General features: G+C 38.5%; 1 protein-coding gene across 1 annotated transcript; it reads left to right on the top strand.

Annotated features, from left to right (window-relative positions):
- The first annotated feature begins 511 nt into the window (after positions 1-511).
- EMC7 (ER membrane protein complex subunit 7) lies at positions 512-16,021 on the top strand. Its single transcript, XM_086322079.1, has 5 exons — positions 512-798; positions 4,609-4,728; positions 11,669-11,807; positions 13,339-13,419; positions 15,555-16,021. Exons 1-5 carry the CDS (start codon positions 566-568, stop codon positions 15,705-15,707), a joined length of 726 nt encoding a protein of 241 aa, XP_086178205.1. The 5' UTR covers positions 512-565; the 3' UTR covers positions 15,708-16,021.
- The last annotated feature ends 7,185 nt before the right edge of the window (positions 16,022-23,206 follow it).

Here is a 23,206-nt window from a genome sequence, read left to right as displayed (position 1 = left end):
CCTCTCAGTCTTAATTTTTTTTTTTTTCCCCACTTTTCAGGTGGCGCTAGTGATTAAAAAAAAAAGAAAAAAAAGAACCCGCCTGCCAATGTAGGGGTCATAAGAGATGAGGGGTCGATCCCTGGGTTGGGAAGATCCCCTGAAGGAGGGCATGGCAACCCACTCCCACTCTCCTGGAAAATTCCATGGATAGAGGAGCTTGGCGGGCTACAGTCCAAAGGGTCGCAGAGTCGGACACGACTGAAGCGACTTAAGAGGCAACACACACTTAAGAACCTCGTTCCTCTCAGTGGGGACCACAGCAACTCACACTTCACTTTCGCTTCGTGGGCAGCTGCCTTAAGTGGCGCACCTCACAGAGCCCTCCATTCTCTAGCGCGCGGAAGTGCCGCAACACTCGCATCTCGCTAGTGGATTGGCCGAGACTCCTGCGCTGCGGTTTGAGCCCACAGTGGGCGCCCGAACCCGGCGCGCGGAGATGACGACATCAGCGCACCGCTGCAGCGACTGCGAGAGACGGGGAGGGTTTCCGGGGCTACCGGCCTGACCGCCGAAAGCTGCTGTCATGGCGGCCACTCTATGGGCCTTCTTTTCCGTCCTCCTGCTGCTACTATCAAGGGATGCCCAGAGCTCGGAGGTGTCTGGGTCTACCTCCGACGGGTCAGGAGGGAGTGGGGTCGGCACTGGAGATCGCTTCAAGATTGAGGGGCGTGCGGTTGTTCCTGGAGTGAAACCCCAGGACTGGATCTCGGCGGCCCGAGTGCTGGTAGACGGAGAAGAGCATGTCGGCTTTCTGAAGTGAGCATCCTGAGGGCAGCGCGAAAGCAATTGGGATGGAAGCTGGAAGGGAATTCCCCCTGAGGGCGCTAGGTGTCAAAATCTGACGACGTCGCTGTCCGAGGGTGAAAGGGCGAGCACTGTTAGCGGTCTGTGCCGGGGGTACCTTGTCAGGCAGTCTGACGTTTTCCCCTTCCCGATCCTGTACCACAGAAATGAGGATGGCAGGTGCTCGTCCCAGGGCCAGAGCAGTGGCAACAGTTATCTTCAACTCCCTTTTAGCCCTGGATGGGAACGGCCACTTCTGGGCCCTGGGGACAGGTGGACCCTTTTTTTGTCTTTTGATGAATTCTTTCCTTTGCATCTCATCTGGTTTCCCTGGAATTTGGCCTCTTTTTGCACTTCATTTCAGTCTTTTGGTAGCTTCATGTTATGTAGAATGATGCTAAGCAAGTGGGAATTCTCAAAGCCCACAGGATTTCTAGTGATGACACAGACTGGAGGCTAATGTTGCTACTTCTAAAATTAATGGGCCCTGAAGTCCCTAATCAAAACACCTTTTTTTGCCTGGAAGTGGGATTGTTGTTCTTTTTTACACTTGAAGTTATCGAGGGATTTGCAACATCACTGTTGTCATTTATGTAAGACTCTACGGTGTTTATGCTCATCTGTCCTGTCTGGCAGTGAGTAGAAATAGGATTTGAGCCTATATTTAAAAGACGTGGTGAATTTATTAGCACTGCAGTTCTCTCAGCTTGCTTTTCAGATGTCTAGGCATAAGTGTAATATGATGTTTTAAATCTTTCAATTGCTGCTTGGAAAGTGAAACTTTGAACTGAAAGTATTTGGTGAAGTGTTCCTCTGATGGGTTTGTTTACTAACAAGTGGTATCTGAAAACAAGACAATTTAATTCTAAATCTGTTTTGTAAATATTCAGAGTCTCCGGGTGCCTTTGAATGAGAATTTCAAACTCAAATTAATAAACAATGAAGAGAAGCTTACTATCATTTTTAAAGTGCTGTTTATCATTAAAAATCTGGCATTAGGCCATTCTTGAAGTTTTACCCTAATAAATGATCTTTTAATAATAAAAATCTCATTAAGCTTTAGAAAATTAGCCATGATTAACCATTTGATCTCTCTTCTGCCATATACAGTTTTTAAAATAAGCATTATTTTTATTGAAAATAATTTCTGCTTTGTTTATTGAAGAAAATATAAATAGAATAGAGATAGCAAGCCTTAACATTTTATTGTATCTTTTGGGAATTATATGACATTTTTAATACTAATATACAATATACAGTGCTTTGTAACTTGCTTTTCTTCATTTAATATTTTGTGAGCAGCTTCTGGTGCCATTTCATGTTCTTTCGTTTATATGTAGAAAGGTTGAGAATTAATATGAGGGGCTTATTGTGATAACCATTTTGGAAGAGGTATAGGTAATTTGTCCTGTACCTGTTACACATAACTAGCATGCAATTTTGACTGTGTTTATGCTTGTTGGAGGTGACTTGAGACTTTACTAAATGAAGATTGGGGGAGTTTCAATTGAAGACTACCCATGCCACTTCTTGCTCTCATCACTGTGTACGTGAACTTAATTTATCTTGTCCTCTGTTTGGGGGCATTTAGATAGTTTTCCGGAGAAGGCAATGGCACCCCACTCCAGTACTCTTGCCTGGAAAATCCCATGGACAGAGGAGCCTGGAAGGCTGCAGTTCATGGGGTCGCTGAGGGTCGGACACGACTGAGCGACTTCACTTTGACTTTTCACTTTCATGCACTGGAGAAGGAAATGGCAACCCACTCCAGTGTTCTTGCCTGGAGAATCCCAGGGACGGGGGAGCCTGGTGGGCTGCCATCTATGGGGTCGCACAGAGTCAGACATTACTGAAGCGACTTAGCAGCAGCAGCAGCAGATAGTTTTCAGCTTTTTGAAATTATGTGCTATGTTTTATGTAAGATTATATACTGTAACTTTTTTGAACTGTTTATTATGGAAAACTTCAGACATATGCTAAAATAAACAATAACTTAGGAACACATCACAATTTACTGTTTGATTTCATATCTGCTATCTGCCCCTCTTTACTTTCTTTCTGGAATATTTTAATGTGATCTTAAACATAATATAATTTCACTTGTAAAAACACTGTTATGTATCTCTGAAAGATAAGGGCTTTAAAAAACCCACAGTACCGTTATTTGTTTCACTAAATAATAATAGTGTCATTTAGTACCCAGTCCATTTTTATGTTTCCACACTTACTTCAGAAATACTTTTAATGTGCTTGTTCTTTCAAATCAGAGTCCAGCAAGGTCTGTGTATTGCAGAGTACATTTTAAAAACCAGGTTTTAAGTTTTCATTGTAAAATGTGTATGTTATCTTTTAAAGTAAACTGTTTACCCTAGGATGAAAAATATATTTGCTTTTTATTTATGCCATTAGTTCTGCTATTATTTATGTTGCACAGGAATTAATTGAATTCTCTTTTTTTCTGGACCTAGAAAAAAATTTTGAAATTCATTCATTTAGGGTCCCATCAAGAAACTGAATAATTAGAATAATTCAAGGAAAGTTTAATGAAAGGATTAACCAGGGTAGTCATGGTGTAAGGAAACAATCAGATTAAGCAGTACTCCAAAGTTTACAACTTCAAGGCTATTGTCATCTCTAAGCCTGAATGGAGGCTAGGAAATAAAGGTTATTGGAATCTAGAAAAGAGCAAAGAACAGCCTAGAGAGGAGCTGGATCCCTTGCCAAAGCCAGTTAGGGGTCCTTGCATGGAAAGAGCTGGGAGGAAGGTATACTAAGCTCGTTTTCTTCCTTTCCTGCTGTTGGGAGAGAAGGGTGGAGAATGATCTGAGGGAAAATAGAAGACATCCAGCCCAGAAATAAGTTAACTTGATGTTTATATTTCAACTCTATTTCAGTTTAGCGTGTTCTTTGAAATAGTATGGAACTTTTTCCCATTACTTTTTAGTAAACATGTGGATGTAACAGAATCATTCCTTTAACTGTGAAAGAGCCTAATGATTTAAGGAACATTATTTTAACATTATTATGAGACTGGCAATTCTTTGATAAAGTCAGTCCTTTTAGAATCTTTGTTCTCCTGAATCATAAACTTTTTTCCCATCAGAATGGCAGTTTCTCATTAGCAAAACAAATTAATTTTGGTCTGTGAACCTGAAATGACTAGTTCTGGATGGGGTAGTTTTCTTAGTCTAGAAGGTTTAGAAGAAATCAGTAAGGCAAAAGTGGATGGTTTTAACTCACATAAACATTTTAAACTTATACATAACCAAAAAGAAGTAACTAAAATAGATGGGAACTATTTGAAACAAGTGGAACAAGCAGTATTTAATTACCTTTTTTTTTTTTGGTACAAAAGTAAAAATGAAAACAAAATACAAATTAAAACTAGGGGAAAAAGCCATTTTTAATTAAATTATTGGAGGGGTTTGGCAAAATTGGAACCCCAGTATTGTAGGAATAACATATTCATTCCCTTGAATAAAGACATGACTTTAGAGTTGGACCTGTACCGCTGTCACCTCTCATCTCTATCCTGCAGAAGGAATAGAAGTGCTTTCTGTGTCAGGGCTCTCTGTGGAATGGTCTGGGGCATTTTCATTACCCATGCAGTGTAATCATGGAAGCTGAAATGTGGAACAACTCTCACCAGTTTGGGTTTGTTTTGTTTTGCTAAATACTGTGTCATTTTGGGGGGTATTGGTTTGGGAGTTAACTGATGATTTAAAACAAGGAAATAAACTGTTGATCATAAATGACTAAATAATGATAATTTCATTTTTCCAGGACGGATGGGAGTTTTGTGGTTCATGATATACCTTCTGGATCTTATGTAGTGGAAGTTATTTCTCCAGCTTACAGGTTTGATCCTGTCCGAGTGGATATCACTTCAAAAGGCAAAATGAGGTAAGGACAGCTGATTTAATTTTTACCAAAGGCTAGGCTCCTGAATACCTCATTATATATTCCTTTCAGAGTTTATAGTTAAGGTTGAAAGGATTCTTATTTAAACTGCATGTATTCCTTAAAACATTTAAAGCATCCTTATATTGTTCTAATTTGAGCATTGATAATATTGTACAGTTGAACTTTCTCCTGCTCTGCCTTAATATTTATTTTAAAACTCCTGATATATATATAGAGAAGAGGTAAGATTACTTACTATAGGAGCAAAAGCACTGTGAAAGTTTTAATTGAAATGCGATTATTAAAGTTGGAAATAATTTAACTTTTCTAAGTTGAAAATATTTATCATTTGTTTTTCATTGGGATATTTTGATAATTTCATGGAGTTTATTTCAAAATGAGGATCATAATGAGAAAAAGTATAGTATTAGAGGCTGGAAGACAGGAAAAAGTTTTAGAATTTCCAAGTAGATGAACACATGCTTTGAAGTTGAGTGAAAATTTTGGACTAATTCAGGCTCTAATTCTGGAATACCACAGACCCCTTTCAACTCGGAATCAGTTGTGTAGATGTCCACAGTGTTCAGATTTAGCCTTCTGCTATTATAAGCCCAGTTGATTATTTGTTATTAGTCTCGTGCCAATAGTGCTCTCTTTGGTGTAATCTGACCAGGAGGTATAGGAAGCCATTTTCTTGCTTGCTTGTTTGCTTTATTGAGCTGTAATTGACAAGTACCAAACAATTTAAAATGGTAATATCTCTTCTTTGTTTGAGCTATCACAAAATTACTTCGTGTTGCCATAATAAATCTTTCCAGGTAGCTCAGTGGTAAAGAATCTGCCTGCCGATGCAGGAGACTCAGGAGTCTCGGGTTCAATCCCGGGTTGGGAAGATCCCCTGGAGAGGAAATGGTGACTCAATCCAGTATTCTTACCCTGGAAAATCCCATGGACAGAGGAGCCTAACGGTTTGCAGTCCACAGGATTGCAAAGAGTCTGACAAACTGAGCAATTAAGCATGCATGCAGTAATTAAGAAGAGGTCACGCAAAGGCAAAAATAATTTGGGGGTTAGAGGAACTGTCGGAGAAGGCAATGGCACCCCCTCCAGTACTCTTGTCTGGAAAATCCCATGGACAGAGCAGCCTGGTAGGCTGCAGTCCATGGGGTCGCTAAGAGTCGGACATGACTGAGTGACTTCACTTTCACTTTTCACTTTCATGCGTTAGAGAAGGAAATGGCAACCCACTCCAGTGTTCTTGCCTGGAGAATCCCAGGGACGGGGGAGCCTGGTGGGCTTCCATCTGTAGGGTCGCACAGAGTTGGACACGACTGAAGCGACTTAGTAGTAGTAGTAGCAGTAGAAGTAGAGGAACTGTATTTTATTACTGACCTTTTCTTCACATGCCTAGCATATTTAGGTTGATTTGTGGAGACCTTAGATTGAGTTGATATAAGAGAGGTGTTTAGTTTGTACCATAATATTTATATTTGAGTTAACGTTTACTCCTAAAATACTTTCCTTCTTCCTTTACTTTTTTTTGATTATTGAACATTTTTAAAGTATAATATGTAAATATGCTGTAATTAAAATAGTCATATGTTGAGCTTTGTATCATACATCCTTTATATCAGCTGTATATTAGTTCATTGATGTCAGCTCCGATAATGGATAGGTAGAGTTTTCTTTTTCCTCTTTTAGCATGTGTTGAACACAGTTATTCTGTGTAATTTAAATTCTTAGTTTTATTATGAAACCAATAATGCTATGCTATTGGTATGCTATGCTATGAAACGCAATGCTATGAAAAATAATTCTTTAGAAACAAATTACTTTCTCATATATTTTTGAAGTTAAATTGTTGTCTTAGAATACTTTGTCCAGATTCTAATATCACTTGCTATTGGCTACTCAGACTAAGGGTAAAACTTGACTAATATCCTGCAAATATATTTATAAATATTTTGGGGGTAATAAATGGATTGTTTCAAAGTAATTGAACCTTATTAGCTATTGACTTTCTCATGTCTTTTTAGAGGCATAAAATTTTAAAAATATATATTTATATATAAAACTAGTATGTTAATATCTAAATTGTAAAGAACATATCATGACTTTTTATATACTTTAGGATTGCAAGTGTGGACATGGAGGGGGGTTAGTAGATTTACCATATGCACTTTATATAAGTTTGAGAGTCTTTAAAAAATACTGAAAATACTGCGAATTCCCTGGGGTTCAGTAGTGGGGACTCTGCACTTTAATTGCAGTGAGCCTGGGTTCAACCCTCATTGGGGAATTAAACTACAAGCCAAGTGGCCAGACCAAACAAACAAAAAACTGAATACTGGAGGGAATGAGAGTTGTTAAAACAGGATATTTGTTGATTAAAAACTGTAATTTATTTTTATTTATTCTTTTTACTTTGAATTTTGATTAAAGCTGTTGTTCAGTTGCTAAGTCATGTCTGACTCTCTGCGACCCCATGGAATGTGGCATGCCACATTTCCCTGTCCTTCACTATCTCCTGGAGTTTGCTCAAATTGTTGTCCATTGAGTCAGTGATGCCATCCAACCATCTCATCCTCTGTTGCTCCCAACTCTTGCCTTCAGTTTTTCGCAGCATCAGGGTCTTTCCTAATGAGTCAGCTTTTCACGTCAGATGGCCTAAGTATTGGAGCTTCAGCTTCAGCACCAGTCCTTCCAATGAATATTCAGGGTTGATTTCCTTTAGGGTTGACTGATTTGATCTCCTTGCTGTCCAAGGAGTCTTCTCTAGCACCACAGTTCGAAAGCATCAGTTCTTAGGAGCTCAGCCTTCCTTATGGTCCAGCTCACACATCCATTTATGACTACTGCAAAAACCATAGCTTTGACTATATAGACCTTTGTCCACAAAATGATATCTCTGCTTTTTAGTACGCTGTGTAGATTTGTCATAGCTTTTTTCCCAAGGAGCAAGCATCTTTCCATTTTGTGGCTACAGTCACCATCCTCAGTGATTTTGGAGCCCAAGAAAATAAAATCTGCCACTGTTTCCATTTTTTCTCCATCTGTTTGCCATTAAGTGATGGAACTGGATGCCATGATCTTAGTTTTTTGAATGTTGAGTTTTAAGCCAGCTTTTTCACTCTCCTCTTTCACCTTTATCAAGAGGCTCCATTAGAGTGGTATCATCTGCATATCTGAGGTTGTTGATATTTCTCTGGGCAATCTTGATTCCTGCTTGTGCTTCATCCAGCCCATCATTTTGCATGATATTCTCTGCATATAAATTCAATAAGTAGGGTGACATGCAGCCTTGATGTGTTCTTTTCCCAATTTTGAACCAGTCCGTTGTTCCATGTCCAGTTCTAACTGTTGCTTCTTGGCCTGCATACAGTTTTCTCAGGAGGCAGGTCAGGTGATGTGGTATTCCCATCTGTTTGATAAGTTTCCACAGTTTGTTGTGATCCACACAGGCTTTTGCATAGTCAGTGATACAGAAGTAGATTTTTTCTGGAACTCTCTTGCTTTTTCTATGATCGAATGGATGTTGGCAATTTGATCTGTGGTTCCTCTGCCTTTTCTAAATCCAGCTTGTACACCTGGAAGTTCTCAGTTCAGGTGCTATTAAAGCCTAGCTTGAAGGTTTTGAGCCTTACTAGCGTGTGAAACGGAGGTGATGGCACCCCACTCCAGTACTCTTGCCTGGAAAATCCCATGGATGGACGAGCCTGGTGGGCTGCAGTCTTTGGGGTCTCAAAGAGTCGGACACGGCTGAGCGACGTCACTTTTCACTTTTCACTTTCATGCATTGGAGAAGGATATGGCAACCCACTCCAGTGTTCTTGCCTGGAGAATCCCAGGGACAGGGGAGCCTGGTGGGCTGCCGTCTATGGGGTCGCACAGAGTCGGACACAACTGAAGCGACTCAGCAGCAGCAGCAGCAGCAGCAGCAGCGTGTGAAATGAGTGCAGTTTTATGGTAGTTTGAACATTATTTGGCATTGCCTTTCTTTGGGATTGGAATGAAAACTGACCTTTTCCCGTCCTGTGGCCACCACTGAGTTTTCCAAATTTGCTGGCATATTGAGTGCAGCACTTTCACAGCATCATTTTTAAGGATTTGAAATAGCTCAACTGGAATTCTATCACCTCCACTAGCTTTGTTTGGAGGGATGCTTCCTAAGGCCCACTTGACTTTGCATTCCAGGATGTCTGGCTCTAGGTGCATGATGGTTATCTGGGTCATATAAGACCTTTTTTGTATAGTTTTGTGTATTTTTGCCACCTCTTCTTAATATCTTCTGCTTCTGTTAGGTCCTTGCCATTTCTGTCCTTTATTGTGCCCATCTTTGCGTGAAATGTTCCCTTAGTTATCTCCAGTTTTCTTGGAGAGTCTTTCCCATTGTATTGTTTTTCTCTATTTCCTTGCATCGTTCTCTTAAGAAGACTTTATTATCTCGCCTTGCGATTCTCTGAAACTCTGCATTCAGTTGGGTGTATCTTTTCCTCTTTTGAATAAAGTAGTCTAAGCAGTTAGAAATATTTTCCTAAAATACAAACTTTTATTCGCCTTTTCACCTTGGATAAAGAGTACTGCCTGCTTTAACTTTTAAGGACTGGTTGCAGCAGTGGGATTCATATTTGCAGATTTATTCCTGTTGATTGGATACTTGAAGCATAACTTAAAAAAAAAAGGCCCTTATCAGTTTAATCATTGTGGGGTGGGCAACAGTAGAGAACAAAGAAGGACTTATATAAGATACTAATAGTCTTGACCAGTGTTTTGTAAGTATGCATGATAAATTAGTTTCAAATAAATGGGACTTCCATTTCTGACATTTTGGCCAAATGAAAAATTTTAGAAATGCTGGATAAAACATGATAAAAATTTCCTTTTAAATGTATAACTGCCCCAAAAGTAAGGGAACTCCCCAGAGAATAAACTGCTTTCCCACCTGGGGGATTTATTCTCTCACCAAAAGGCTTAGATTTTATTAGCAGTTTGTAGATGGAAGGCAGGCTTTGGGCATGCTAGGAGTCAGTCAGACTAGAGACTTGTTCCCTCCTCAACCCTTGGCCTGAGATCCAAGAGATCAGATTCCCAACTTGGCCCTGGCTTTTGGAGGGAAAAATCTATCCTGAAAATTGATAGTCATACCCTCATTTAAATTTGGGATATGTACTTATTACTTCCTGCATGATCCAAAAAATTCCATTCTGAAAAATTAATAAGATGGTCCCTGGTCATGATCCTGGACTCCTGGCAGAGACAAGTGCATAACCTCTCTGGAGGCAGATACTCTCTGTCCACACCCACACATAAGTAAAGTCTACTTATAAAAAATACCCAAGAAAACAATGTCCATGGAGTCAGCAGATGAATCAGACCTCTGATAACTCTAATTTTATTTGTTTATTTTTGGCTGCGCTGTGGCTTTGTTGTTCTGCGGGCTTTTCTCCAGTTGCAGCAGACGGGCTACTCTCTAGTTGTGGCATGAGGGCTTCTCACTGCGTGGATTCTCCTGTTGTGGAGCGCCACCTCTAGGGCTCCAGGGCTTCGTTAATTGCGCCTCCTGGGCTCTAGAGCACAAGTTCAGTGGTTGTGGCACTCGGGCTTAGTTGCTATATGGCATGTGGGATCTTCCCATATCAGGGATGGTACTCATGTCTCCTGTATTGGCAGGTAGAATCTTCACACTGAGCCACCAGGGAAGCCCTGAGAACTCTAGATAGTATAACTATTGGATATAGACTATATAAAATGGTTTAAAGTATATTTAAAATGCTTTAAACAAAAATACTTATTGCCATAATACCAAAATAGACCATAGATAATACCAAATAGACCATATGAAAAAAAAAAATTGAAATTTTGCTTTGGAATATAAAACTCAATGGATGTGCTGAGCAACTGAACAGAAGTTTGATAAGTTGGAGGACAGATCAGAAAAATTAGCCAGAAATCAATACAGATGAAGGAAAGGACTCTGAATGTGAGAGTTTAACAAGATGTGGAGTAAAGAATGAAAAAGGGCTACCCTGATGGCTCCGTGGTAAAGAATCTACCTGCCAATGCAGGAGACATGGGTTTGATCCTTCATCCAAGAAAATCCCACATGCCATGGAGCGACTAAGCTCTTGCTCCACAATTATTGAGCCTGTGCTCTAGAGCCCAGGACCCGCAGTTAATGAAGCCCTCCAGCCCTAGAGCCGGTGCTCTGCAACAAGAGAAGCCACTGTAATGAGAAGCCTGCTCAGCAATGAAGACCCAGCACAGGCTCCCCTGCCCCCTCTGTCCGCCCCCCCATAAAAGAATGAAATGATCTAACACTTGTCTAATAGAAGCTCCAAAAGGAAACGATAAGAGGAAGGGGGGAAACAATTTTTAAAAAGTACACTGAAATATGTGTGGACATGGGTGATTAAAATGCATAGCATGTCTGGTAAAAATGTAATGTTAACACCTATGACACTGTTGCAGGACTTTCTTGAATCATGTTTTTCTTGCAAAATACCCTTTGCAATTAGGTATACCCCATAATGCATATCTCAGACAACCAAAAAATTCTAACATTTTTATATATTTATAGCAAAATAAGTTTATTATTAAATAAAATCAAAGAGCTTTAGAGCTGGAAGAATTCCAGAAGAACTTCTGGTATAACCAGAAACATTAAGAACTTAAGACTTGCAAGCCTAGGTATTAACAGATCTGTAACTAGAAACTAGGTCTCTTGATTCCAAATCTAGTTTCTTCTCTACATTTGCTAAGTATTTTAGACATATAGATGAAGCTACTTTGATCAGATTTTCAAGATCAAAAATTAAAATGCCAAAGCATTCTGGAAAAAGCTAAAGGTAATTAAGGCATTGCCAATATATTATAAGCAGTTCTTTTAACTAGTAATGCTTGTAATAGGATTACTGATGCTTTTTTCATGTTGCTTTATCAGAGCGAGATACGTGAATTACATCAAAACATCAGAAGTGGTCAGACTGCCCTATCCTCTCCAAATGAAATCTTCAGGCCCACCTTCTTACTTTATTAAAAGGGAGTCTTGGGGCTGGACAGACTTTCTGATGAACCCAATGGTATGTATCAGGCTATACTAAAGTACCTTTACTAATCTCTAATTTGCTTATAGGCAATTGAAAAATCCTAACCCTGTGATAGGAAAGCTGGGGTCAGATTGTTGGATGAAAGGATTATTGTGACTAGTTTATGAATTTCAAGAAAATAATAGCTTTGGAACTACATAATGAAAAAAATAGTATCAAGAATGGCATGGTAGATTTGACATAGAAATGTGCAGCAGAAATTAGATAAATAGTTATGTTTAAAATTCACACAGAATGAGTATGTGGTAAATCTCCACAGGGTTGCAGAGAGTCAGATCCGACTGAGCAACTAAACACACACACAGTCATGTGATAAGTCACACATGTAATAAGTCATGTGATAAGTCACATGTATGGTAAGTCACACATGTATGGAGTTAGCTCTCCTTCATACTACATGCATATTAGACCATTGATGAATGTGCCATCACTTAATAAATTGCCCTCTTGATGGGACATGTACTTTTTTTTCTCTCTCTCTCTTTTGAATATGGAATGATCAGAAAAATTATTCTGTGGTCATCTAAGTACTTGGTATTTTCATGAAATGATATTACGGTATCCACTAATATAAAATTCTAATAGCATAATTCTTCAGAAAAAAGTTAACTTTTTTTTTCTTTGCTGTTTTTTGAAACTTAAATTATTACCTTAGAATTATCTAAGTGTTAATCATATTTCTTGATGATAGCTATTTAGATCACAAATAGGGATGTTTCAGGCTGTACATCCTTTGAGAGGAATAAATTAGTACCTGGAATCTGCAGTTAGGCCTGAGGAAGCAGGAGGGTAGAGTGGATGGATGAAATCAGTAGTGAGACTCCAAAGCTAATTGAGAAATATCTTCCATGTTCTCATTTCTGAAATTTCCATGGGAACGTATGCAGTGTGAGAAGATCCTAGGTCATTTTTTAAAACTTGTCTGCTATAGTTGTTGCCTAGTAGTATATTGTCGGAGAAGGCAATGGCAGCCCACTCCAGTGTTCTTGCCTGGAGAATCCCAGGGACGGCGAACCTGGTGGGCTGCTGTCTATGGGATCGCACAGAGTCGGACAAGACTGAAGTGACTTGGCAGCAGCAGTAGTATATTGTACGTTAGAAGGGGGATATTTTGTTTTCTCCAAAAACCGCAAGTCATCTGGAAAAAGCTCAGCTGGTCATCACGATCACCAATCTCAGTGGCAGGCTGCAGATTGAAGAAAGTGAACGAATAGTTCTGTTTGCAAACTGTTTGTGTTAAATAAAACTCTGAACTCTGCAAAATGATAGGTAGCACAGATATGAAGCAAGGTGTCTGTATAAAGTCCACACAAACTTATAGATAAAGCTCTAATGTTACAACAGTGCACCTTGATGTCAGCAGGCCTCATTCAATAGAATTGAAGTGGTGACTGCTAGTTTTATTCTATTTTACAGTATTTAATTCCATCATTGTTTGTTAAGTTCAGATTTTGTACTACAGTTAAGTGGGGAAAACATTTTCTGAATGTTTTTTCTTTCATAGGTTATGATGATGGTTCTTCCATTATTGATATTTGTGCTTCTGCCCAAAGTGGTCAACACAAGTGATCCTGACATGAGGCGGGTAAGATGACTGAACCATGTTCTGATGCCTGGTCATCCATTGTGGCTGAATGGCTTGCATTTGTCCAGCTTTATCCTAATTCCCAAGCCAAATTCATCTATAGGTTGTGTTGATACAGTATTATATGTTTCTTGTATTTAATTGTTTCCATTGGACCAGATAAATTCAGTTGGATCTGTCTGATAAAAGCCTGGATCTCTTCATGTAGTTAAGACATTCTATTTAGTACTTGCCTCTTTGTGACTCACTTGTTAAATAGTTGAAATGCGTAATGATTCTGGTATACCTAATCTAAATATTTCACTAAATGGTAGCTTCTTACAATCTACCTTTATTTTATAAAGTTCTTCAGAGTATATGCCTTTAGTTTATGTTCAGACACACAAAAGACATTTGGATAAACCACAGGAGAAAAATAGAATAGTGGTTTTCAAACTCTACCACAAGATCGTACTGTTTGGTGAGGGGGATAGGAGTTGCCAGTAAGATGCTTCGAATTTAGTCCCACCATCTCATCTCTTTTAAATATTGGCTTCTGTATAAAATCTTCAGAATTGAAAAAGAAAAAGTTATCTATTCTTCACCCCAAACCATCAACATACATCTCCCGAATTCCAAGTTTTTCTGTTGTATTTAATATACTGATGTATTTACACCTATTGATTACTGAATAAATATTTATTATCAATTTTTAGGTTCTAGATACAGGGGATACAAAGATGGGTTATATGTCATCTCTGTTGTCAACAAGCCCAGTTAAATATAGGAAATAGAATGGATTTATAAAGCACTCTTCTTTCCATGTGTATGTTTTAAATGGAAAAATAAGCTATCCATAAATAAAAATGTCTGCTGAGGTACTAGGTGATTAAGTTCTGTAAAGGCATATATCCCATGCTGGAATGGCAAAAAAAAAAACTTCATAAAAGAAGAACACTTTATGATGTTTCAAAATGTTTTATTGCTAAGTTTTGGCATCTTTGCCTCAGTGTTGGTTGGAAAGTGTACCTCCTGTATCCTTGTATCTTTTAAGGCAGTTAACTCTCTGTGGTATCAACAGAAGGAAGCATTAGAAGTCATACTGGGTTAAAAATTCATTTCTTGCAAAATGCTTTTCACATAGTATGCAGTGTAAAAAGTTGTTCATTTAAGAGCTTCAGAATTGAACAGATTCAAAAATAGAGTTGATGTATTTTTGCAGAGATTCAAAACCTGTTACTATATACATTTAATTCTTGATTACTAGGGGATGTTAATATAGGTGATTTATATTTATAATGTTTCTTTTCCTGGGCTTATTTAAAGCATTTTCTCCTTGAAAACGCATATATAAATTCTACCTTTGGAGAGAAAGCCCTAACTAATAATTGAATTAAAAACTCAATTTTAAATGATAGATAATAGGGTATTTCCTATTTTTTTCATGTCTGAACCAATACAATTATGAGTTCACTTTTGTAATGTCACATGAAATTCAAATGAAGCAGACATTAATATTGTCAAAAGTGGAACAGTACTTTGGAGATTGTTGGCCCAGTAAGGGGTAGGACAGAAACCTCAGAATAAAAGCACTATTTCCTTAGGTCCTGCGAGTGACGGTAACATTTTAACATTTGTGTTGCTTGCTTTAGATGCTGTAACTGAGGTGACTCAAGTCATACAGTGTTCATAGATTTACTAAGGCCCTTAGGAATAAAGTCTTGGAAGTACTATAGTTATCTTCAAACTTTTCTGATAGCTTGATATATAAAGATTGATATTCTAGATAAATGCATCTAGAAGAAGCATGAGTTTAAAAATACTTGTTAAAATAAAGTATTTTAATCAGAAAACAAAATAGGTGGCAGGAATATAATCACATTATGTCCATTATCAGAGAAAATCCCCTTTACAAAAACATAAATGGAATCAAACTCCAGGCAACACTTTTGAGCATTTACTGAGGTCAGAATGCTGAGTGATACAACGGGAGCATGAAACATGGTTTCGAAATGCTGTTGGGTGTGACATTACGTCATTGCTCAGAACCAGTACCTTTTTCATTTCTCTCCTCCTTCCTTAATGGAAGTGTTAGTTGCTGGATGACTTGAAGGATCCCTGTGACTTTCATACCAATGTGCTTTGCCTTCCCACAGGAGATGGAGCAGTCAATGAATATGCTGAATTCCAACCACGAACTGCCTGATGTTTCTGAGTTCATGACAAGACTCTTCTCTTCAAAATCATCTGGCAAATCTAGCAGTGGCAGCAGTAAAACAGGCAAAAGTGGGGCTGGCAAAAGGAGGTAGTCAGGCAGGCCAGAGATGGCATTTGCACAAACGCAGTAACACTGGGTGACATCCATGTCCCGAGGGAAAGCCGTGTGAAGCAACTACTGTAAACTGAGTCATCCTGAAAGTTGATCTCTTACAACTGTCATGTGTGATAACTCTTCAGCACAGGTTTTGTATTTGGTACACAAGGAAACCCAGCTTTCATCCTTTGTCTGTATGAGGTCAACATTGATGTCACTGAATTAATTACAGTGTCCTATAGAAAATGACATTAATAAATTATATGAAGTACGATACATTATGTATATTAAAATAAGTCTTAATCCAGAGATAAAGTTATTTTGTCATTTTTTTTTCACTTTAATGTTTCCTTTAGTCCTTACAGTTTTCTTCTGTCTTTCATTATATGAGGCTTGAACTTAACCTTTCCTGTTTAAAAAGAGTGCTTAGTGTTTTTAGAACAGCATGCACCATGGGTTTCTGTGTAACTAGACTGTTTAAAATTCTTAGTCCTGCCCTGTAGTTTTAACATTCCCTGATATTTGAAGTAGAACCACATGTTCCTGATGTAGTTTTAATCTTTATTATTACAGCTGGTTTCAGAGTGTGGATGTATGAATTAGAGTGGATGTTATCAATCTTTAAATTCTGGTTACCATCTGTGGTTTCATTTTATAATTATTGAACATCAGCTTTATACTGTGATTCAAAGTAAGATACAGAGATGGATAATACCCAGTGCCTGTCTTCAATAGAGCTTATTATGTATGGAGGAAACACAAATAATGACAGAGAGTGAGTGGCCAGGGGAAAGAAGCGCAGGAGTAGGAGAGCGTTATAGAGTCTGAGGATGGAAAATCAATCTCACAGCTCCATGTTGTCATGTTGATAGTAGAGCAGAGGTCCTTACAAATCCTCTCATCTTCCCCATTATTGATTCTCAGCGGTATTGGAATATAAATTACTACTTTGCAGTTAGGAGTATCTCAAAACCTTTTTATTTCGATAAGTTATGGCAACTTTTCTTTTGGATTGTTTTAATTTAAAGAACTCTGATGCCACAGCATTGCTTCTAGTAGGGCTCCTATCTTCTCCTGTTAAAGAACCCCCCTGTTGCTTTCTTAGGATTATTAAGTTTAAAAAAAAAAAAAAAGGATTGGTTCTAAATTCTTATTTTCCTTCTTATAATAGGTACCATTGTTCATTAAAATTTTTTTTTAATTTATTCATTTATTTATTTTGGCTGTGCTGAGTCTTTGTTGGCCATTGTTCACTTTGAAATGAGGTATTTGAGTTTTCTTTTAAAAAAATAAGTTAAAAACAATTAAAAAAAAAAGAATCTCCTGGCTGTCCAGGTGTTAGGACTCTACTTCCACTGCAGGGGGCAGAGGTTTGATCCCTGGTTGGGGCTCTAAATCCTGCATGCCATGTGACTTGGCCAAAAAAAAAAAAAAGAAGTTCTGATTCAGGACATTTTAAAAACTGTATCTCTGATTACATTACGTACACTAAAGTTACCACACTAGTTAAGCTATGAATAAATAAGGTGAATAAACTGGTTAATGGTAGAACTAGGTCTTTTAAAATAATTATTTATTGAAATAGCTAAAATATCAGAGCATGAATTGAGTTAAAGTTGCAGTTCAAAAGAGTCAGAATATAGTAAGAGTCATAGTTGTTTGGCCAGAAATTATGTTCAAAAGTTTGAAAATTTGGGTTGTCAGAATTTGCACATGGACTATGTGATAAGCTAGAAATTAGAAAGCACTTCCATGCTAATTTAAAAAGTATATGTGATTATTTTACATAGATTTTAACACAGTCTGAACATAATATATATACCCCTTATCATATTACAGAATGTTACTGCATTGGTTGTATATGAAACTTTTATCTTTGCACAGACCCTTCATCAAATACTTAGTGTGCTTACAGGTGCAGAAATGATGGTATATTAGACAATATGGAGTTGAGTGCGAAGAGCCTCTGTTGAGTTGCTCACTTGCTTTGTGGCTTTGGGCAAGTCAGATTCCCACTTTGAACCATCTCTTGTCCTGTTCATTGTTGTGTTTCTAACATTGAGCATGCAGACACATAATAAATGTTTGTTGAATGAATAAATGGGCCTCAAGTTTCCTCATCTGTAAAACTGAGAGATTTGGATTAGACCTGTAAATTCCTTTTCAGACCCAAAATTCCAATATAATTTTAACCCAGTTCTTATTATTTCTTACCCTGAAGAACTGTATGATTTGTGCCAACTTTTTCTCTTTTTACTTCCCTGGGTTCTTTTTGCTATTTCCCACATGGAGACACAGTATGTTTCTCTTTTTTAAAAGTATTTCTTAGATTCAGTTTACATTTATCTCCTTTTAAATATAACCTGTGTGGTTAAAAATTTTTCACTTCTGCTAAATTAAACCTGAGTAGCAGCTTTGTGCAAAACAGATCTTAGTTGCCCATTCTTGTCAGGAAGTTCTGAGTACCTGGGATGTATCAATAGCTCCCAGATTTTCAGTTTTTTAGGGAGTCAAAACCTCAGGACTCATCTCGAGTCTGGTTAACATTTTGAAAAAATTAGGTATTTTACCTAACATGCCCAAAGTAGTAAAGTATGTAATCATTTTGTTCTTATGTTACCTCTGACAGGAGAGAAGAAGCAACCATTCAGTGTACTTTTCAGTAACTGGAATGATTTCAAGGTCCCGAAGAGGTCAATAATAATAAAGGAGACCTTTTTCATTTAAGTAGTTACTCAAACTTTGAGAAAGTTTGGGGTTTTTTTGTGTGTGTGTCTTCAACTAAAAAAAATCTATTGAAAATATTTTTATTAAATAGCTTAAAGAAAAAACGAAAACAACTGTTTTCATTTTTAAAAATTGCCTTCCAGGTCACATAGTCACATTTTTGCATGGTTATGATCAACTGTTTAAAAATTGGGCAAAAAGTCATCTTTTAGGATGGCTTGTATATGCATTTTGTATTTTAACCCAATAAAATTCTGTTAAGCACTAACTTCAGAGAACACAATAGAAACTGGTGACCCAGTCTTTTAGTGCTATTCAAAGAGCACGTCGAGGCAGGACCTAGTTGTGCTCTCCTTTCAGCATTTTAGGTGTGATTATTGTTATCCAAGTCAATTATTGTTTTAATTTGTAAGGTTTATGAGAATATCCAATTGAAATAAGTACTTATAATTATTTAGAGAACTTGAGAAGGGTAGATTTTGTAAAATTCAAATGTTGCCTATAAATTATGAACATTGTTTTAATATTCCTGAAAAAGAAAGATGAAATACTAAAATAGCTATTTTAGGGGAAAATTCTCCCTCCCCCAAGTAGCACCCAGTATTAGCTTGTCTCCTTTCCCACAGTAACAGCTTTATCATGGGAGCATAGGGAACTGAAACCTTTCATAATGCCTTCAGTCAGGTAGGATTGGGCTAGCCTGGGCAACCCTGTTAAGATGGAGGAGTAAATTAATAATGTTAGGTGGTAAACAAGAGGAATGGGCAGAGCCAAAAAACTGGCTGTGCACAGCACTTCCAACAGAAAATTTTGACAAGCATTTACTTGCACTAAAATTTATAAACTAGTAATGATTGAAGATTCACATCTTTATCTCCTTAGGTAATGCTGAAATAAAAATTTTCCATGTATGTATATATGGCTATATGTATGTGTATATATATATATAAAGTAATTCCACTCAGTGAGCTCCTACTATATATATTTGGATATTTTAAAATATATTTGAAGTAACTAGTAAAGTTATAAAATCTTTAAAATTAAATGATCATGAAAATTTGGCATTAAGATTAAGAAATGGACTCATTCTTAAAGTGTTATGAGGTGATTCATAAGGGACCATGAGAAGATGTATAAGGAAAGCTTCCTTGCAATCACTGTTATGAAATCGTGTGCATCATACATAGGAAAGAGAAAAAGTTCATTTTGCATTTGTCTCTCTATAGGCCTGGATGGACCTGTCTTCTCACCCACAGCTGGTTGGACTGAGGGTGGGACTTGAGCCAGTCAGTTGGGTGGTACTGGATCAGAGAAGGTGGTATGTTGATCCTGAGCTACAGGTAAGCAGAATCAATGGTCTAAGGAATCTGGCTCACAAAGAGCATGACAGATGCCCAACTGGGAGAAAGACCATGGTAACTCCAGAGATTGGGGGAGCAAATAGCTGCTGGACAGCATTTCAAGTCTGTGGAGATTCTGTTGGTCTTGCAGGGATTCAGTGAAAGCCTCTTGAATCCCTTCCCCGACTATCTGCACCCTAACCCCTTACTTATCATTTATCTGATTTGAAGAGTACTGTGTCCAGTGTTAGCCTCTATAGTAAGATACATCGAGCAGGTCTAGAGAAAAGCTGCCAGGGATTAATATTCATACTTTTCTATACAAATGATTCTACTGACCCCTGACTATAATAACTAGGTGTACTTTAAGAAGAATTAAAGTGGCTATAATTTTTTAGTTTGGTAAAGAATGCTAAGGGGACTTTTCAAATGCTTAATAATCTTTCTAAAGCAAATTCTGATGAATTGTGTATTCCTCAGTAAGGTCTGAAAAACAAAATGGACTTAAATACAGCAAAATGAATTAGTTTCTTGTGAAGAAGAGTTTCTTGGCATGGTAAACAAAATGGTGATGTGCCAGTGACCAGATTTACTTTTCTTGGCAGTCTTAAAAAACTGGGCAAAAGTCACCTCTTAGGAGGGTTTATATATACACCTACTGGTCTCTTGGGCTTCCCTGGTAGCTCAGCTATTAAAGAATCTGCCTGCAATGCGAAAGACCCTGGTTCAATTCCCGGGGAATTGTTCCCCTGGAGTAAGGGATAGATTACCCACTCCAGTATTCTTGGGTTTCCCTGGTGGCTCAGACAGTAAAGAATCCGCCAGCAATGTGGAAGACCTGGGTTCAATCCCTGGGTTGGGAAGATTCCCTGGACAAGGGCATGGCAACACACTCCACTATTCTTACCTGGAGAATTCCCATGGACAGAGGAGCATGGTGGGCTTCAGTCCATGGGGTTGCAACGAGTCGGACATGACTCAGCATAGCACAGCACTGGTCTCTTAAACTTCTTCCTATCCCCCAAAGTAAATTATTTTATTCTCAGAATGTGAGGAATATCAACAAAATTGGACAGTGGGGAAGGGCAGAGGAAAATCTAAACTCTGACTCTACGAGCTTTCCTTCCTTTAATGTACATCTGTTGACTTGTCATCCAGCTTATGCCTAACTGGTTGTCCCCTGGGAAAGAGTGCAATCCAAAGAAGTGTCATCCCAGAAGCTCTGTTTGTGCTGTGTGGCTCTGCTTTTGTGGGCCTGCCATCCAGGTTAGGCCATAGGCCAAAGGCTGTCTCTTGGGAATTTGAAATGAAAACTGAGGGATCAAAGTAGTTTGCAACATATAAATTTGCAAGATGTTCATGGCTCTTTATCATACACACTACAGAAAACAGGTTCCAAGTTGAAGTGGAAGATGAATTCTGAGAACTGTGCCTTTGTTCAAATCCTTCCCTGGGGCCACTGTGTTCTTTCTCTTACATTCCCTGGAACTCTGCTACGTTGTGTGAAAGTGAAAGTCGCTCAGTTGTGTCTGACTTTTGCGACCCTATGTATTGTAGCCTGCCAGACTCCTCTGTCCGTGGAATTCTCTAGGCCAGAATACTGGAGTGGGTAGCCTATCCCTTTCTCCAGCAGATCTTCCCGACCCAGGAATAGAACCAGGTCTCCTGTCTAGTATAGTGTTTATGTGTTTTACTTAAGCTAGTTCCAATAGGTATCTATTATTTGAACCCACGTGTCCTAACTTACGTACTTTTCCAGAGCTGACTAAAATTATCTCTAATCTACTGAAAGCCTTCTCCTTTTCCCTCAGTCAGTGAAAAATCGGGCTGTGTTGCCTCTATATCATCTTGAATGAATGGGTCACAAGGAACTTTCTGAGTTATGGGAGAAATTGGATGAACACACGTCCTTGTTTCATCAGTTACTAGTTATATGATCTTAGAAAAGAAACCTTTCCAAGCCTCAGTTTCATCAAATGTAAAATGGACTACAGATTTCATCTATAAAATGAAGGAAGTATCTACTTCATAAGTAAAACTGTTTAGAACACTTTATGTGTATTATCCCACTTAATATTTATAGTAACCCTATTATGTGTTCAGTGAAAGCCTGTAATTATTAATATTCTTAATGGCAATCCACTCCAGTACTCTTGCCTGGGAAATTCCATGGACGGAGGAGCCTGGTGGACTATAGTCCATGGGCTTGCAAAGAGTGGGACACGACTTAGCGTCTTCATGTTCACTTTAATTTTCAGATGAGGAAACAAAGGTTAAAATTTTCCCAGACTCACCAGCTGGTAACCTAGAGCAAATCCTGTGAACCATTTCCTACAGTGCTTCTCTTACAAGCTAAACTGAAAAGACTAAAGATTCACATGCACACCATCAATACACAGCCTTACATCTATTCACTTGCATGCCCTCTGCCTCCCTCTGCTGGTATGATCTGGGCTCTTGCTTCTCTCCTTCCAGACACCGAGAGAAGAGGGTGGCGTAGTCAAGAGAAACTGACTTCCAGGAGAAAGCAGTTCTAGTCCTAATTTCTGGTGCCTAGAGCTTCAGACACTGTAAACCTAAAGGTAAATGTGATGGCGTCAGTCCCTAATAAAAAATCCTTTGTGGACGCTCCATAGACTTCAAGATAAACCCTCTGACCATGGTCCATACAGACTCATTTCTTATCACTTTCTTTCTGCATGAATCTTGAATTTTCCTCATTTCCCCACTTTAAGTTCTACATGTGTGCTCACCTCTGGGCCTTTTTATTTCTTCCTCTCAACTCTACCTCACCCCTACTCCTTTCTCTTGTCTACTTCTTACATTTTCTTTAGGACAGTGTGGAAATCACCCTTGACAAAAGTCTTCCAAATGCCCCTAGGGCTTGGATTAGAGCCTTGGTTCCTTATCACGCCTGTGCTTACACCATTATAGAATTTCATTTTCTTGGACCACCTTTTTACTTCTCCGACTTCCCTGGATGGTAAAGTACTAGCGATACAACCAGCCTATCCTCAAGGAGGGTTGGGAAGACTCTAAATCCACTAAAACAGTTCTGTGGTGGCTGCAACATAAAGCATCATCATTTTTAGGGATTTCCAACTCAAATCATCAAAGAGATCAGAGACTCGTGAATTAAGCTGCTACTTCTCAGGGAGCCACACAGGTACTAGCTATGCTGGAAAAAACCCACAAAACCCTGGAGCCTAACCTTGCAGCTATCTGCTCCCTCGATGTGCCAAAGTCTGCTAAGTAAGGGGACTCATCATTGAGCAAAATAGCATGAACTCTGGCTTTAGAGCTAGAGTTTAGCAGGAGAAATGGACATGAATAACCAAGCACATATATGTGTGTAATGAAGACCTTGATAGGTGCTCCATGGAAAAGTCCTGGGTGCTATAAAAGCTCATAACACGAGATGAGAGGG

The sequence above is a fragment of the Bos grunniens genome, chromosome 10 (genome assembly GCF_055505025.1).
Source record: "Bos grunniens cultivar Pamir isolate PY7600 chromosome 10, Bosgru_T2T1.0, whole genome shotgun sequence".
Classification (NCBI taxonomy): domain Eukaryota; kingdom Metazoa; phylum Chordata; class Mammalia; order Artiodactyla; family Bovidae; genus Bos; species Bos grunniens.
The sequence above is the reverse complement of the archived record's forward strand: the minus strand, read 5'-3'. Positions and strand labels throughout refer to the sequence as shown.

Excerpts from the sequence above, each read along its gene's own strand:
- EMC7 (XM_086322079.1), top strand. The coding sequence starts at position 566 with ATGGCGGCCACTCTATGGGCCTTCTTTTCCGTCCTCCTGCTGCTACTA. Across the intron at positions 799-4,608 it reads GAGCATGTCGGCTTTCTGAA|GACGGATGGGAGTTTTGTGG; the intron begins GTGAGCATCCTG and ends TCATTTTTCCAG. Across the intron at positions 11,808-13,338 it reads ACTTTCTGATGAACCCAATG|GTTATGATGATGGTTCTTCC; the intron begins GTATGTATCAGG and ends TTTCTTTCATAG.